The 15,846-nt window shown below is 41.6% G+C and overlaps 1 protein-coding gene across 2 annotated transcripts; it reads left to right on the forward strand.

The window, feature by feature from the left end:
- The first annotated feature begins 6,299 nt into the window (after window positions 1-6,299).
- Window positions 6,300-11,291, forward strand: LOC123112610 (uncharacterized). Of its 2 annotated transcripts, none has more exons than XR_006455614.1 (14): window positions 6,300-6,566; window positions 7,017-7,141; window positions 7,229-7,360; window positions 7,463-7,593; window positions 7,669-7,944; window positions 8,068-8,219; window positions 9,398-9,459; window positions 9,569-9,628; window positions 9,721-9,858; window positions 9,938-10,062; window positions 10,121-10,405; window positions 10,535-10,668; window positions 10,767-10,851; window positions 10,945-11,130. XR_006455614.1 is itself a non-coding variant. In XM_044533644.1 (14 exons), exons 2-14 carry the CDS (start codon window positions 7,027-7,029, stop codon window positions 11,075-11,077), a joined length of 1,782 nt encoding a protein of 593 aa, XP_044389579.1. In that variant the 5' UTR covers window positions 6,300-6,566; window positions 7,017-7,026; the 3' UTR covers window positions 11,078-11,291. The 2 variants fall into 2 exon arrangements, 1 of the variants encoding a protein (XP_044389579.1); XM_044533644.1 differs by having other exon boundaries at window positions 10,813-10,851; window positions 10,945-11,291.
- The last annotated feature ends 4,555 nt before the right edge of the window (window positions 11,292-15,846 follow it).

A 15,846-nucleotide genomic window follows, 5' to 3' on the forward strand; every position in this document is an offset into this window, starting at 1 on the left:
CTTTGGAGCATATGTTGCTGAATTGAATTTCAGAGAGGAAAATGAATATTTTCCTTTTATGAAAAATATTCCTTGGGTCATTTTGAGATTTTTCAGAGAAAGAATGATGATTTTGACAGGGATGGGTCACTTGGGTGAAAATCAAGGACATGCCCAAGTGTTTAAGCCCATTTGAATTGATTCAAAACTCCAAATTCAAAATCAGTTGCAAAGAAATCCGGAAAAAGAGAGAAGGCAAAAACCAGGCTGTCACAGCATCACAGCCTCACTGCAAGCATCACCACTAGCATCACAGCCTCATCGCAAGCATCGCAAGCATCGTCACTAGCATCACAGCCTCATCGCAAGCATCACAAGCGTTATCACTAGCATCATAGCCTCATCACAAGCATCATCACTAGCATCACAGCCTCATCGCAAGCATCACTAGCATCACAGCCTCATGTCAAGCATCTGAACAAGCCTCATGTCAAGCATCTGAACAAGCCTCGTCAAGCAGCACAAGCCTCATCACCGAACCCTCTCCATTAGCTCTAAGTTGTATAGGGCATTTGCGTAAACCTCTTTAGGGCGTGTTAGTCTTGGAGGTAGCTGCCAATGACCCTCAAGCCTTTCCTTGTTAACATGTGGTGTTTTATACCCATCGCCCCTTGCATGGTTCAGGATTTCAATCATGCACAACTGTAGAGTTAGGAAAAAATTGTTGAGCTTGTAAACCTCATAGCCTTCAAATTCCTCCAAAACACCTGCAATAAGGTCTTGTAGTGTTTTAGGACTCAAAAAATCTGTCAAGGATTGCAGCGAGTTGAAAAACCCCAGGTCAAGCACATTCAAATCAGGACTGTTGGTGGGCTGTTGTATTATTCTAATGTCAAGTCCAGTTTTTGCGACAGCTGATAGAAATTCTGGGTCATCTGGCAAGATATGGGCTTAGCATTATCTTGCTGAATGTAGATGGTCTGTCCAGCATCACTTTCTGGCCAAACAACTTGTATCGCTGGCAAGACCTTCTCTATCAGGAACTCCCTCATCACTTTTCTGTCGACCTTTATTGACTTTGTCTCTATTGTACCTTTGGGCCTGTTGTCGCTTCTCCTCTGAGTAGGAACTTATTTCACGAATGGCCAGATACCGATTTTCCCAGACAAGGTCACGTTTCCTTCACTGTCCCACCTTGGCCTAGCAACGGCCGTTAAGAACATCACGTTGCCAATACAATGCCATGTATAGGCCTCGTAGGCTCTTCCTCCCCATCCAGCAGATAATATGTTCTATTCTTCTTTGTCATGTTAAACCACTTCTCGTCAATATGGACAACATTATGCATAGTCTTGAACTTAGGCCTCGCAGTTGTTGTTGTTGCCTCATCAAGCATCGACAAATAAAATTTCATCCTATCCATCTTATTCTTTTCCTTTAGAGCCAGCTTCACACAGTCTGTATGCCTCCTTATCAAATCCAGCATAAACTTTCTATGAAGTGTGGTAGGGCTACATCCCAGTTGCCAGGCTAGTGACCTAATAGTAGACCTTCTGTTTAATGGGATTGTTAGGATTTTTTCTAGGTTAATGTCATTAGGCTTTCTTACACAATTTCCTTTTATCTGATTGGCAACACCCACCTCTTGACCTTGCTGTATTTGCAACATTGCTTTCCTCCAAATTCTTTGTATATTCCAAACACCCACTCCAAAAAAATTACAATGTCTTGCGTATCAGTTCTCTTAAAAGTGCCTCCTCTACTCATACATAGTGTATGCAATGCTACATAAGCAGCAAAGTTTTGCTGGTCATTGAGGGTTTTATTTTTTCTACCAACTTGCCTAGCACCTGCACCAAGACATACAACAAAGAAATTATTAAATGATCAAGTGATGAAATGATCAACTGTAACTATACCTGGATTTTGAACAATTTCATCTCCTTCCATTCCATCTTCTGCATCTCCTTCCATTTCATTTTCTACATCTTCATCCATTTCGTCCATATCTTCTGCAGGTGGAGTGAAGTTGAGGTCTGGGAGATCCATTTTGTCCTGAAGATATGAATACGCAAGATGAAGAAGAAGAATAAGTACAAGTATAAGTAGAAGAAGAAGTAGAAAGAGAAGTACAAGTAGAAGTAGAAGAACAAGTAGAAGATGATGCAGCAATTTAGGATCACTGAGTTTAGGATAGCTGAATTTACAGTAGTCAAATCTTTGTTGTACAACAATTCAAATAAACTTGAATTTACAGTAGTCAAATCTTTGTTGTACAACAATTCAAATAAACCTGAATTTGGAGTAGTCAAATCTTTGTTGTACAACAATTCAAACAAACCTGAATTCACAGTAAGATAACTGAATTTAGGATAACTGGATTTAGGTGCTGTTGAGATGATTACACTGCTGTCAATTCAAATAAACCTGAATTGACTTTGCCAGTGTTGTATTTGTCCCCTTGGATTATTTGCAAAATTTATGTAGTCAAGATTGCAAATTGGATTCACTGTAGTCAACCTATTACATTTGCCTGTTCTGAAAATTCAGTTAATTTGCCACTCCTTTGCAAGAGGTAGATGTAAATGTTCAGATGTTAATTCAGTTAATTTATATGCACCTAAATTTGTACTGTGAACAAGAGTAGATAACGGGTGTATTAAATTTATATAACTCTATATTCAGTACGTACATATATATTCAGTTAGTGCTCCCTAAATTCAGTATATTTTTGAGTGTGGAGTATAAGTGTACTGAGTACTCCAGTATATAGTGTATTTTGGATTACACTAGATATAAAATCAGGCCTTTAGTACAGTACTCCAGTATATAGTGTATTTTGGAGTAGTTCACCAGCTAGTGTTTCAGTAAATCAAGTTAAATGGAAAGCGAGTCACTGTGACAGCAATACTGTTACTGAAAATATTTCAGTTTCAGTTAACTGCTTGCTTGCTCTCTTCTTGTTTGAGCACACACACACCCTTGCCCACACAACATTTCCTGTTAATTACTCCTTTACTGAATGCAAAACTACTCCAGTAGTACATGGTCATTATCAGTAGTAATGCAAAAGTTTCAAAGTTGCACACGGTCATTATTAGCAGTAATGCAAATGCATTAATGTTACTATTGTTTACTCATTCAAATAAACTACTCCATGTCAATATTGCTAGTGTTTACTCCTATGAAATAAACTACTCCATGTCAAATAAACCTTGCTAGGTGAATCTTTTCCATTAATCAAATTTAACTGAATTTAAAGCACATAACCTTGTGGGATGTTACTGTCAATTACTGACTATTTATAATTGTTTTCTTGAGTACTTAATCATGATATGGAGTACTAGCATGGAGTAAATTTTTTGCAAGAGTACAATTAGAAGCATGAGTACACTGAATTTCTTGTAGCAGGTGGAGCACATAAAAATGGAGTAGCTCACCTACTATTGATCTGCTAATTTGTCAATTTTTTGCTCCAGCAAATGGAGTACTCCTTGCTGATCTTTGTTTTGTTTTGACAGGTGAACAGATGGACAGTGGCCGCTCCTTGTTGATCAATTAAAAATTGCTCTGGCGATCAATTCAAGCTCGTTGTGACTGGCGCGAAGACGTCCTGGTCAATCAGCAGTTCAGCACACATCTGATCAATTTCTGTCTGTGGCCAGAAGAAGTGGTACAACTCTGGCGATCAATTTCTTTGGCGATTAACAATTTTGATCAATTCAAACAGCAGCGCGGGCGGCGCTACTGCTGATGTTGGTCAGTGTGGGAAGGAGACAGACGGAGGTCAATTCGCCGGATCCGGAGCTCCAGTGCCTGAATCGAGGAGCTGGAAGGCTGAGGCAGGAGGAGGAGGAGCACGGGCGGCGCTGCTGCTGGTCGGTGCGGGGAGGAGCCCGGGCGACGCGACGGCGAGGAGTCGCCGGCGGCTGGAGGCTGTGGCGGACGGAGGGAGCTGCGTACGAGTTTGGGCTCTCGATTGGAGCGGAGGAAGGCGGCCGGCGAGGGAGCTGCGGCCGGCGCGAACGGACGCCGAAGCTGCAACAGTGGGGTGGAGCCTGGCGGAGGGGAGGAGCGATGGAGGAAGACGACGATCCCCAACGACAAGAATTTCAAATTGAGGGTAGTTTGGTACTTTTTCTTGTTTTCACCTGGTCGGAGAAGTTCCCCAGCGACAAATATGTCGGAACGAAGGGAGTAATAATGAGCTGAAGTATTTTTTTTCCAGATAAGGGCAAGAGCTTGTATTACGATGTGAACTAGTTCCATTAAGTATCTTGCAAAACTAGAGCCTTGTACATCTGAACGTGATTTACTACAGATCCGTTCCTAAATACTTTGTGTTTCTAAAGATTTCAACGAGTGACTATATACAGACCAAAATGAGTGAATCTACATTTTAAAATATGTCTATATACATCCCTATGTGGTAGTCCATTCGAAATCTTTAAAAAGACAAATATTTAGAAACGAAGGAGTAGATGCCCCACTACACCTTAATTAGCACCTACCAACTTTACGACATTACCAGCTAAATAACCATGTGGTTTTGATTTGCATCATAGTTTTTGTAGCGTCTTGTCGTAATTCTATTACTACATTTCAAACTTGTGGTAATAACATTACCATATTTGCCAGCTATTTTACCAGGGTTTGTGGGATGGAGAGTCGTGCATGTCACATACTAATACATTGAACTTTATTACTATTTTTGCTGGATATTTTACTATGATTACGAAAATGACTAGGTTGAGGAGCCAAGCATTGTGCGTGACTAGCAGTAACCAATTTAATTCCATTACTTTTTGTAGCATGTGGTTTTACGATCATGATTAGCGGTTAGTATGGAACCACGGAGGTGGGCGCATGTGATGGTAATGGAAATTAAATAGATTACTATATTTTCTACTTCCATTTACTCCCACAAAATTAGGGGGTTTGGTGCGCTCTATGCGGGGGTGATTAGCGATCGGCGAGTAGAATAAGGCATTTTGCGCGCCCGCGCAGTTTAGTGCTACCGTATATTTATAGTGACTCATCTACGGTGTCTTTCTTTCCAACCATTTCCTATTCGTTTTTTCTTCGGTTTAGGGAGACCCACCTTGCCACAAAAGAAGCAACCTCGCAAGAGAAGAAGTAACCCCACTATCTATCTTAGGGGAAAGCAACAACCACATTATTTATCTTAGGGGAAAGCAGCAACCCTATTAGGGCATGTACAATGGTGCTATCTTAGGAGTGCCACGTATGATAAATGATGAGGTGGAGGAGAGAGAACTCATAAGAAAAGCCTTGTCTTATCTTATTTAAGAGAAGAGAAGAGATGATCTCTTAGCACAATATGTCTCACCATATTTTTAGGAATAGCTAGTTATTGAAGATAAGGCTAAGAGATGACCCATTGTAGACGTTTTTCTTTGTTATCTCTAAATTACATGCAAGTCTTAAGATAAGACTATCTTATCAACCATTATACATGCCCTTATCTATCTTAGATGTGGGGTGCAGGGGATTGACGGAGTTGTTCACCGATGGTGTGGGAATTAGAGGGACGGCCAACACGGCGGTGGGGGTGGGAGGAGGGGTGAGGCCAACGGGAGGCAGCGGTTAGGGCTGGGGGGGGGGGGGCTGCACGATTGGAAGAAGATGAACAAGAACGGTTGAAAGAAGAAGATCTGACCGTTCATCCGTGATCCCGACGCTGGGAGTAAAAGTGACTTATAAGATTTATTTTTCAGGTACCTATATGGATGGATAGACCTTTTTTTTTGAGTTACATGCACAGGAGGTCCTAAAAGTTTCGTTGTTGTGTCGAGGCTGCAGAGGTTGCTATTTTTTTAACAAAAAACCCCCTAAAAACACTTCTTCACATTCCTGGGTCCCTGGCTCTATTTCTTCCCCAAATCCCCCCTTTCTCTCCCTTACCCTAACCCTAGCCATGGCCGGCACTTCAAGCTCCTCGGCGGGGAAGTAGTTGAAGAAGAGGAGCATGGTAGTGCGTTGTCAGCGTCGTCGCCGCTGCCGGCGCAAGCTCCAATTTCGTCTGGTATGTTGCCGCCTAAGAGGGGGATAGATCGGGGAGGGGGCCATATTGCAAAGTTTCTCGCCTGGCTGTTGTGCCCTCTGTCGACGTGGCATGGGTCAACGCACCACGCGGGCAGGTCAACGACCCCTAATTAAAAAAAGGACCTCGGATGAACCATTTACTAAAGAATTAGGACCTAAAGGTGCATTTTTAAAGAAATAGGACTAAAGTGACACAGCGACAAACTTTTAGGACCTCCGGTGCATTTAACTTTTTTTTTCTTGCGAAGAAATACCTTTCCTCTTCCTCCCGGATTGACCCCTTCCTCCTCCGCGCCGCTCTCGTGTTCTGACCTACCCAAGTTCCAATCCATCCCCATCCACGCCGCTCTAAAATCTATCGTGTAGCATCAGGTGTTCCCTAGAGCTGCCGCCTTACGGTAGCTTAGCATCACCGCAACCGTCTTCTCCGCATCTCGTCGCCGCCATCGCTGTTCCCCTCTGCCTCGTCGTGTGCCTGCTGTCTCCACCACCGTCCGCAACATTGGGCACTGTTCTCCTAGGTATGAGTTTTCGTCTGCCGGTGATTAGTTAATCCAAAACAAATCTCAACAAGTTTTGGATGCGCACCATCTGGATTCGCCCTTACGATGTGCAAAGTTGAACGGTTTAACCCCAACCTGAAATTGGGTTGCGTTCTTTCTTTTTCGAACAGCAGTTAAAATTTGTGCGTTCTACTTATGTCCGGGACTAGCGCAATAATTTTTTGCACTGATCTTACGCACTCTGTTCTTTTTTTTTTGAGGGGTTACGCACTCTGTTCACGCGTCGGGGTTATCCAAGTTAATTTTGCGGGTTTAGTAAATAATGTATTAGCTCAAGGACCATATCATCTGACATAAACTGTAAGACTTAAAATAGGGACCTTTTCTTTGATGATCTGTGATGATTCTATAACCTTGTGTTACTGTTGATGACAGAACATTTTGAGACTTTACTTTTTTGTGGTTCAGTGTTGGGAATATGCTGCAAATTAAGAGGGGTACCGATGATGGTCTCATAGAAAATCTCAGAGAAAGCTCAAAAAAGAATAGAACTTGCATTGGTAGAGAAGAGATTCTTGATTTGTCGATTTCAGGTCTGCCAACACTTCATTATTCTACACATGTTTTTCCAGATCTATTGGAGCACTCACAACTGCGCTGTCTCATGTTTGTTTACCTAGGTGACTTACATCGGGATAGCACTTTGGAAGAACAAATTGAAAGCGATTCTGGTCAAAGCATCTGGAGTGAGCTCAGTGAACAAGTTACTTCAGAATTTTCTACAAATGTTGTCTGCCTTGCTTTGTGTGCTGGTGACTATGTTGTTTCACCCTTCTAGCCTCTTTTTTAAAATAATTTTATTTTATAATGTTACAATGCTAGTTATAGATGACCAAAGTTACATCATTGTGTAGGACATGATGTGTTATTTGCGTGCTCAGGCATAGCCGTGCACTGCCAGGTTCATTTTGCAAGGTTTCTGACTTCAGCAAGTTTGGTCAGAGCTTTCAATGATCTTAAAAGAGAAGGCCATGATGGCTTGAAGGTTGGTGCTGCTAATCATCATTCACTTAATTTTCTTGTTTACGTAAGTTAACTGCACCATTCTGTATCATTATAGATCCAAGTGCAGCGCAAAGGCTATGTTGCCAGAGGGTCATTGGGGGACTATAATTTCGATCAGGGAATTGCTCTTGTCAGCATAAAGCTTTTCACCCTTGGTGTTAATCCAGTGAAACTCTATCATCAGCTGGGATTTCTTCCTTGTAGTAAGGTAGTATCTGTAGCATGTGCAACCACTGGCAAATTAATGGTCACAAGTGGAATACTGACCGATGATACAAGTGGATCTGAAAATGGCAAAGAGCTTATGTTCTCAACTTGTAAAATCTCCAAGGTACACTTGCTCTTTGGTCTGAGTATTTGATATGTAACTATATGCACTGAAAAGTAACTCTGATGCATAAAAATGACATTTCACTTTGTTTGGTTCCAATGTAACCCTTGTCATATTTGCTAGGATTGGGAAGGCGGAGCACTTTTTGATTATGATGGAAACTTTGTTGGCATGAACCTTTCTTCGGTTGAGGAAAGAACATCTTTTTTGCCAACTAGTATAATTATCAAACATTTGGAACAATTTGTGCCAAACATGGAAGTTAAGGTAGTCAGGTATGTCATGTGTATTTGCATTTATTTGCTTACCAAAGTTTGTTCACCCTTATTCCTATACAATTTCCTCCTTGGATTTTAGTTTTTTGAGTAATACTGGAGCTTAATTAAACTATAAGCCATTTCAGTTGCCAAACAACTTTCAAGGCTTATGAATCTTGCAAGAATCTGGATTGTTGGGTGTTGTTCCTTTTGTAGCTTTATTATCTTTAATTTTTAGTTTCTTGCAGTTTCCATTTTTTTTCTCCCTTGATATCAACTTGATTCTTTGCTGCCTCTGCCAAGAATACCCACATTGCTTCAATATCGAACTTGGTAGATTTTTCTAATTTAAGTAATGTTTTTTGTTTTGTTCGGACTTGAAATGTGAAGGGTTTGTGATAGTCTCCTGAACCTAGAGGTTGTGTAGTATTTGCTCAGTTCTCCACACAACTTTGCCCTTCGGATCATCCCAGGATAACTAGTCTTAGAGGCCTTGCAGTGGCCTCCACCGACCTCATATTCATTGTGGCAGCCGATGACTCATCTCCGCGATTGCCCTAGATGGTAGAAGCAGCATTACTGCTGCTGAAGGTAGTATGGTTGTACCGCCGCCGGCGATGGCATCTTTGTCTTCATGTCAACCGAATCTGGTGCCACCTCCACCTCCGAAGACACAGCCTTCAGCCAACATCGATACAGTAAACCTTAAGCAGATGCGCTGTAGCGCCTTGGTCAGCTACGGTTGCCGATTGCACCATTGTCAGTTTGTCACCTTCGTGAGGGGCTTGGCCCTCCGCCCTCAGCACTGTGACTGCTGCACTAATAACTGCCAATCTGCGTTTAATCTCCCTGTCTAATAGCAGCGCCAACGAGAAAACCCTGCTGCTAGCCATTGATGGCGGAGCAGCAGGTGGTTGCTCTGATAATAGGATAACTAGGATATACTTCTCTAAACAATAAATACTCTTGATTCATTGTCTGATTTGTATGGGGTACAAATATAAGTACAATTACATGTCCACTTTCATACAGGCAGACAAATAACTTATCTCCTATACTGTACTAAACTAATCTTACGTTTCCCAACAACACTGGGATATTATCCCTTACTTTTTGCAATTCTATTCATCTGATGCTGCGTATGTGTGATGTTTTCGTCCATTTTACTTGAGTTGCAAGTTTACTATGTCCTGCAGGCCTGTAACACTACGGAGATATGAGGAAATACAACCCAGGCCCTATATGCACTATCCAAGAGGTGAACACGTGGCCAGACATTTTATAGTTCATATCTCTCATGACCTCAATGCTAATCAGCTAACCTTATTTACACTATCTTCATATGTGTGTCTGATTTGGGAACCTAGACATATATGGGGATCTAGACTCCTTGGGCTATCCAAAGCAATCAACAACTACTATCAGTGGTTAGTCAATGCTTGTAATTTGGTCCTGCATTGCGCTCATTTACGCATTTCCTCTGCCTCTGACAACTATTCTACCGTCTATCATTGAACAGAGGGCTTGATTTTGGTTAATACTTTCGAAGAGACTTTTGGTGAAGTATATGATTCTGGTAAAGGTGTCTGGAGCCGACTCAGGAAAACAATTTCTAATCATTTCCATCAAGTTGTTGTCTCACTTGCTTCATTCATCGGTAATCAATCTCAGAGTGATGTGCTATATACTTCTCCACATTTCAACTTGGCTATCAATTATAACTGGTATATATGCAGGAGAAACAAGGATTTTTGCATGCACAGGCTTATTTATTGATTGGAATGGATGCACCACCATTTTGACTTCAGCAAGTTTGATTCGGGATCCTAACGATGGAAACAAGATTGCTGAAAACTTGAAGGTTTGTTCTTGATGTGGTCCTTGCATTTTCTGCTTAGGTCTCACAGTGCGATTTGCAGATTGAAGTCAATATTCCAAACGAAGGATGCAAAAAAGGGATATTACAACATTGTAATTTACATTACAATGTTGCTCTTGTTGATGTCGAGAAGTTCCGTCCTCTTTGTTCATCTAAGATTCTTGAAGAAAAGTGGGACCCTAGAATTCTTGAAGATCCGAATGTAGTAGCTGTTGGGCGCTGCTTCAAATCAGGCGTGTTAATGGCTACACATGGAAAACGGACTGACTGGTCAGGCATGCTTGATTGCAGAGATCTTCGGTACTCCAGTTGTACAATCACTAAGGTTAGTATTGCTCTTGGCGATATTCTTAGTTGACGTATCCATCGCATGATGTACTAAACCATATCCCTTCACCATTACAAATGGAAACTTCTCCATCCGAAAAAATTCAGTGTCGCTTTTGCTTGCTAGGCCGGGATTGGAGGGCCCCTGTTTGACTTTAGGGGGAGATTTGTTGGCATGAACTTCTATGATAAGAAAATAGGGACCCCCTTCGTGTTTAAGGATCATATTTGTCGACTGCTGGCACAGTTTGAGGGAAAAAGGTATGCATACTTAGAATGTTTGTTTGACGTATTCAAGTGCATGCCATGTGAGGTTTGAGATGATTGCATGACATGCTAATTTTTGCATCTTCTCAAAGGAAAAAATAAATCTTTCTATTAAATCTAGCCTACTGTGTTCGACAGCACCGTTGATGAAGTTGGCAGTGTTGATAAACCAATTAGGTATGCCTTTAATTTACGCATCTCTTTGATATTTTGCATAAAAACTGCCGATAACATTACTATGCATGGAAAATTACCAAATGATGGAAACAGGTGGCCTGTGCCCAAGCCGTGTTGGCGCCACCCGGATGATGAGCTCGATGATTTGCGCCCACCTGGGCATGGGGAAAAATCTGATAGATTCGGATTTACATATGTGCGTGGAGTCAGAGTTGACTACCATTAGATGACTCTTTCTATGCTCCGTTGGATTACCTTTAGACGACTTTTTCTCTGCTCCGTTGGATTATCGTTCTCCATATTGTCGATCTGGTGAACCTGTTGGCTGTCTTGTATTCTAATGTTTGAACCAACATTTTGGTGTTCATCTGCTGTCATAGTTGAAATTGTACTACTTGTGCACTGATTCCATATGATGGTACTTTATCGTGTTACTTAAACTGTAATGTGTAATGATGTGCAACCATTGGCCAGAATTTCTGTTGGGCATAGTTTTGCTTCAAATTCTCAAATTGGATGATAAAAGTATCGTATAAAATTTTAAAGGGTGGGTGATTTAAACATAAAAATTAGTTTCTCGGATTTTACGCCCCTTCTACCTTGTAACCAATGTCCACTTTTCCCTCTTGTGTCGACATGCGTGCAGCAATAACTTGTTCCATGGTAAGTGTTCTGGTATCGAACATATAAACGCTGCTAGAGTACGCGCCATTCCAGCGCCATCTCCGTTTCAAATTCACCCTGTGCCTTGCGCGCGGGCCAGCCTAGCAGTGACACGGTGTGTGCGTGTGTGTGTCCGGGCGAAAGCAGCGGTGTTCGTGGGTTGGCAGTGTTAAATATAATTCTGTAATTAGGGGGAAATCTCCCCTTGCCCAAAACCGTCGTTGCAGTTTGTCCCGCAACCGACGCCTCCCTTCGCTCTCCTAGAACCGATGCCCGCTCGAGGGATCGTCGTGTCTCTTCGGGACATATAAAAGGGGCCTGTAACCATCGATCAAGAGATAAATCACTTTCAATTCAAAACATGTTATGAGCACGTAGAACAACCAGCGAAGAGCGAAAGAGAAAAAAAAGGGAGGGAAAGAGCACTCGCCGCCGTTTTCTACGGGGACAATTCGATGGAAGAGGAATTATGCCTTGTGGACAGTGGTACCACAAACTCCATACTGAGGGAGATAAAATATTTTCAAACTCTGAAAAAGATGAATGGAGATATTCTAACTATCGCTGGACGCGATACAGTGATTGTTGGTACTGGACGTGCCATATTCACCCTCCCAAGCGGTACACAAGTGACGATTGAGGATACGTTATTGTACCCCGACTTATCACGTACCCTGATCAGTTATCGAGATATCCGTAAGAATGGTTTTCACATTGAAACCCATGAAGACAACAAAGAGGAGTATCTACTCTTTACTAAAGATGACGGATATGGCAAAAAGGTACATGAGAAAATTCCTTCTCTATCGTCTGGTTTGTACTATACATACATCAAACCCGTGAAACATGTTGCATACAAAGTAATTTTTCAGAATGTTAACGCATTCCAAACCTGGCATGATCGCCTAGGCCATCCTGAAATAGGGATGATGAGAAAAATTACTAGCAATTCCATTGGTCATAATTTGCTTGAGTCAAAATTTCCTCAATCTTCTGATTTTATGTGCATATCTTGTGCCACGGGAAAGCTAATTTTGAGGCCCTCACACCTCAAAATACAAGCTGAACCACTTCAGTTCCTTGAACGTATTCAAGGAGACATTTGTGGTCCCATTCAGCCATTATCTGGACCTTTTCGATATTTCATGGTTCTGATTGGCGCATCTACACGATGGTCACATGTGTGTCTTCTATCCACACGAAACCATGCATTTGCCAAGATAATGAGGCAAATCATTAAGTTGCAAGCCCATTATCCTGAAAGTCGAATTAAGTCAATTCGAATGGACAATGCTGCAGAATTCTCCTTACGTGATTTCAATGATTATTGCATGGCTTTGGGGATTGAAGTTCAGCACTCTGTTCCATATGTTCATACACAAAATGGTTTGGCTGAAGCATTGATTAAGAGGATCAAACTCATTGCAGGATCTTTATTGACGAACTGCAACTTGCCAACCTCTTGTTGGGGTCACGCTGTTTTACACGCTGCTGACTTGATACAATTGAGGCCAACTGCATATCACAGTTCTTCCCCTCTGGAATTGGTACGTGGAAATCCTCCAAGCATTTCCCATCTGCGTAAGTTCGGATGTGCTACATACATCCCGATCTCACCACCATAGCGGACATCTATGGGCCCACACTGGAAGTTGGGGGTCTATGTGGGGTACAAATCGCCGTCGATTATCAAGCATGGTTTTCACTTTCAGTGAGATTTCAGTGGAATTCACTGAATTTCAGTAATTTCAGCAGACACTGAAATATTACGTTTCGGTCAAAATATTTCAGCAATTTCAGTATAGCACAACAATTCCAATATTTTTCAAAATATTTTTTAAAATTTTTAAATTTTTAATTGAATTCAAGTGAATATTTCGGTAATTTGGCTGAAATGGAAACTGAAATAACTGAAATTCATTGAATTTCAGTGATTTCGGTTGGTGCTGAAATTTTTCTGAAACTGAAATTGAAAACCATGTTATCAAGTACCTGGAACCCCTGATTGGGGATCTGTTCACAACCCGTCACGCTGATTGCATATTTAATGAGGAATATTTTCCGGCATTAAGGGGAGATTTCAAGTACCAGAAAGAATGCCCGGAAATTGATTGAAATGCTCATGCCATTTCATCCTCTGATCCACATACCCAAGAGACCGAACTTCAAGTTCGGAAGATCATTAATTTGCAACATCTTGCAAATAATCTGCCAGATTCATTTACTGATTTGAAAGGTGTTGCAAAATCCAGAAACACGCCAGAAAGAGTGGAGGTACCAATAAAAACCACTCAACTTCCTATTCCCAAAAAGAGGGGGAGTCGTACGGCCTCTGACCTAGAGCATCCTTCTAGAAAGCAGCAAAGGAAATCAAGGAGAAAAACCTCAGAGTCAGTAAATGCAGGTCAACTCAACGTTGACAAACACCTGATGGGTAGTATACACCCAGTGGAAGGGCAACCTCCACAACCCAGTTCCAGTGTGCACAAACTGACTGGGACATCGGAACACCCAGACTCGATCGTATTGGGAAATCACAAAGAGTCACTAGGGGTGTAGGAAATTTCCATCAACTATGTTGATTCTGGAGAATCATTTGACTGCAAGACTACGACTGTCGACATATATTTTGCTGAAAAGATTGCAGATACCCTTCTCACTGATCATGATCCAAGGTCTATCGTTGAGTGTCAAAAGCGCTTCGACTAGCCTAAATGGAAGGATGCAATCCAAGCAGAAATTGCCTCGCTTAACAAAAGAAAGGTATTCACTGAAGCAATACCTACACCTCCCAGTGTTTTCCCTATGGGATTCAAATGGGTTTTTCTCCGGAAACGGAATGAGAACAATGAGGTGGTGAGATATAAAGCAAGGCTCGTAGCACAAGGTTTGATGCAAAAACCCGACATTGATTTCACTGATACATATTCTCCAGTAATGAGTGCAACCACTTTCCGATACCTTATATCCTTGGTAGTGCAAAATCGTCTATCTATGCAGTTGATGGACGTCGTGACCACATATCTTTACGGGTCCGAATCTAGTGACCCATAAAGATATGCGGTCACGACGTCCATCAACTTATGAAGGTTCCTGATGGAATCTCTGTCCTGAATAAAAATGCAAAATGCAACATGTATTGTGTAAAGCTAAATAAGTCATTATATGGCTTAAGGCAGTCGGGGCGGATGTGGTACAACCGACTGAGTGAGTTCCTTCTTCAGAAAGGTTACTCCAATAGTGTTGATTGCCCATGTGTCTTCATCAAGAAGTCCTCTACATGATTTTGCATCATTTCTGTGTATGTTGATGATCTCAACATCATCGGCAGCACACCAGACATTGATGAAGCACGCAATCACCTAAAGATGGAATTTGAGATGAAGGATTTGGGTAAAACCAAATTTTGCTTAGGCATTCAACTTGAGCACCTTCCCTCAGGAATCATGGTACACCAATCTACCTATATCTAGAAAATATTGGAGAAATTCAATATGGACAAACCCTATCCATCTAAAACTCCCATGGTGGTTCGATCTCTAGACGTGGAGAAAGATTCGTTCAGACTGAGGGATGATGGAGAAGAGGTCTTGGGACTGCTACGTCTTGAGCTTGCGTTGCTTTTCCTTGAAGAGGAAAGGGTGATGCAGCAATAGTAGCATAAGTATTTCCCTCAGTTTTTGAGAACCAAGGTATCAATCCAGTAGGAGGCTCCTCAAAAGTCCCACGCACCTACACAAACAAACAAAGAACTCGCAACCAACGCAATAAAGGGGTTGTCAATCCCTTCACGGCCACTTGCAAAAGTGAGATCTGATAGAGATAGTATGATAAGATAAATATATTTTTGGTATTTTATAATATAGATTGGAAAAGTAAAGATGCAAAAAAAAGTAGATTGAAAGCTTATATGATAAAAGATAGACCCGGGGGCCATAGGTTTCACTGGTGGCTTCTCTCAAGATAGCATAAGTATTACGGTGGGTGAACAAATTACTGTCGAGTAATTGATAGAAAAGCGAATAATTATGAGATTATCTAGGCATGATCATGTATATAGGCATCACGTCCGTGACAAGTAGACCGACTCCTGCCTGCATCTACTACTATTACTCCACACATCGACCGCTATCCAGCATCATCTAGAGTATTAAGTTCATAAGAACAGAGTAACGCATTAAGAAAGATGACATGATGTAGAGGGATAAACTCATGCAATATGATATAAACCCCATCTTTTTATCCTCGATGACAACAATACAATATGTGCCTTGCAACCCCTATTGTCACTGGGTAAGTGAAAGGATCGATATAGTTGACTAGAGGGGGGGG

This window comes from Triticum aestivum, chromosome 5B (assembly GCF_018294505.1).
Source record: "Triticum aestivum cultivar Chinese Spring chromosome 5B, IWGSC CS RefSeq v2.1, whole genome shotgun sequence".
NCBI classification, from domain to species: Eukaryota; Viridiplantae; Streptophyta; class Magnoliopsida; order Poales; family Poaceae; genus Triticum; species Triticum aestivum.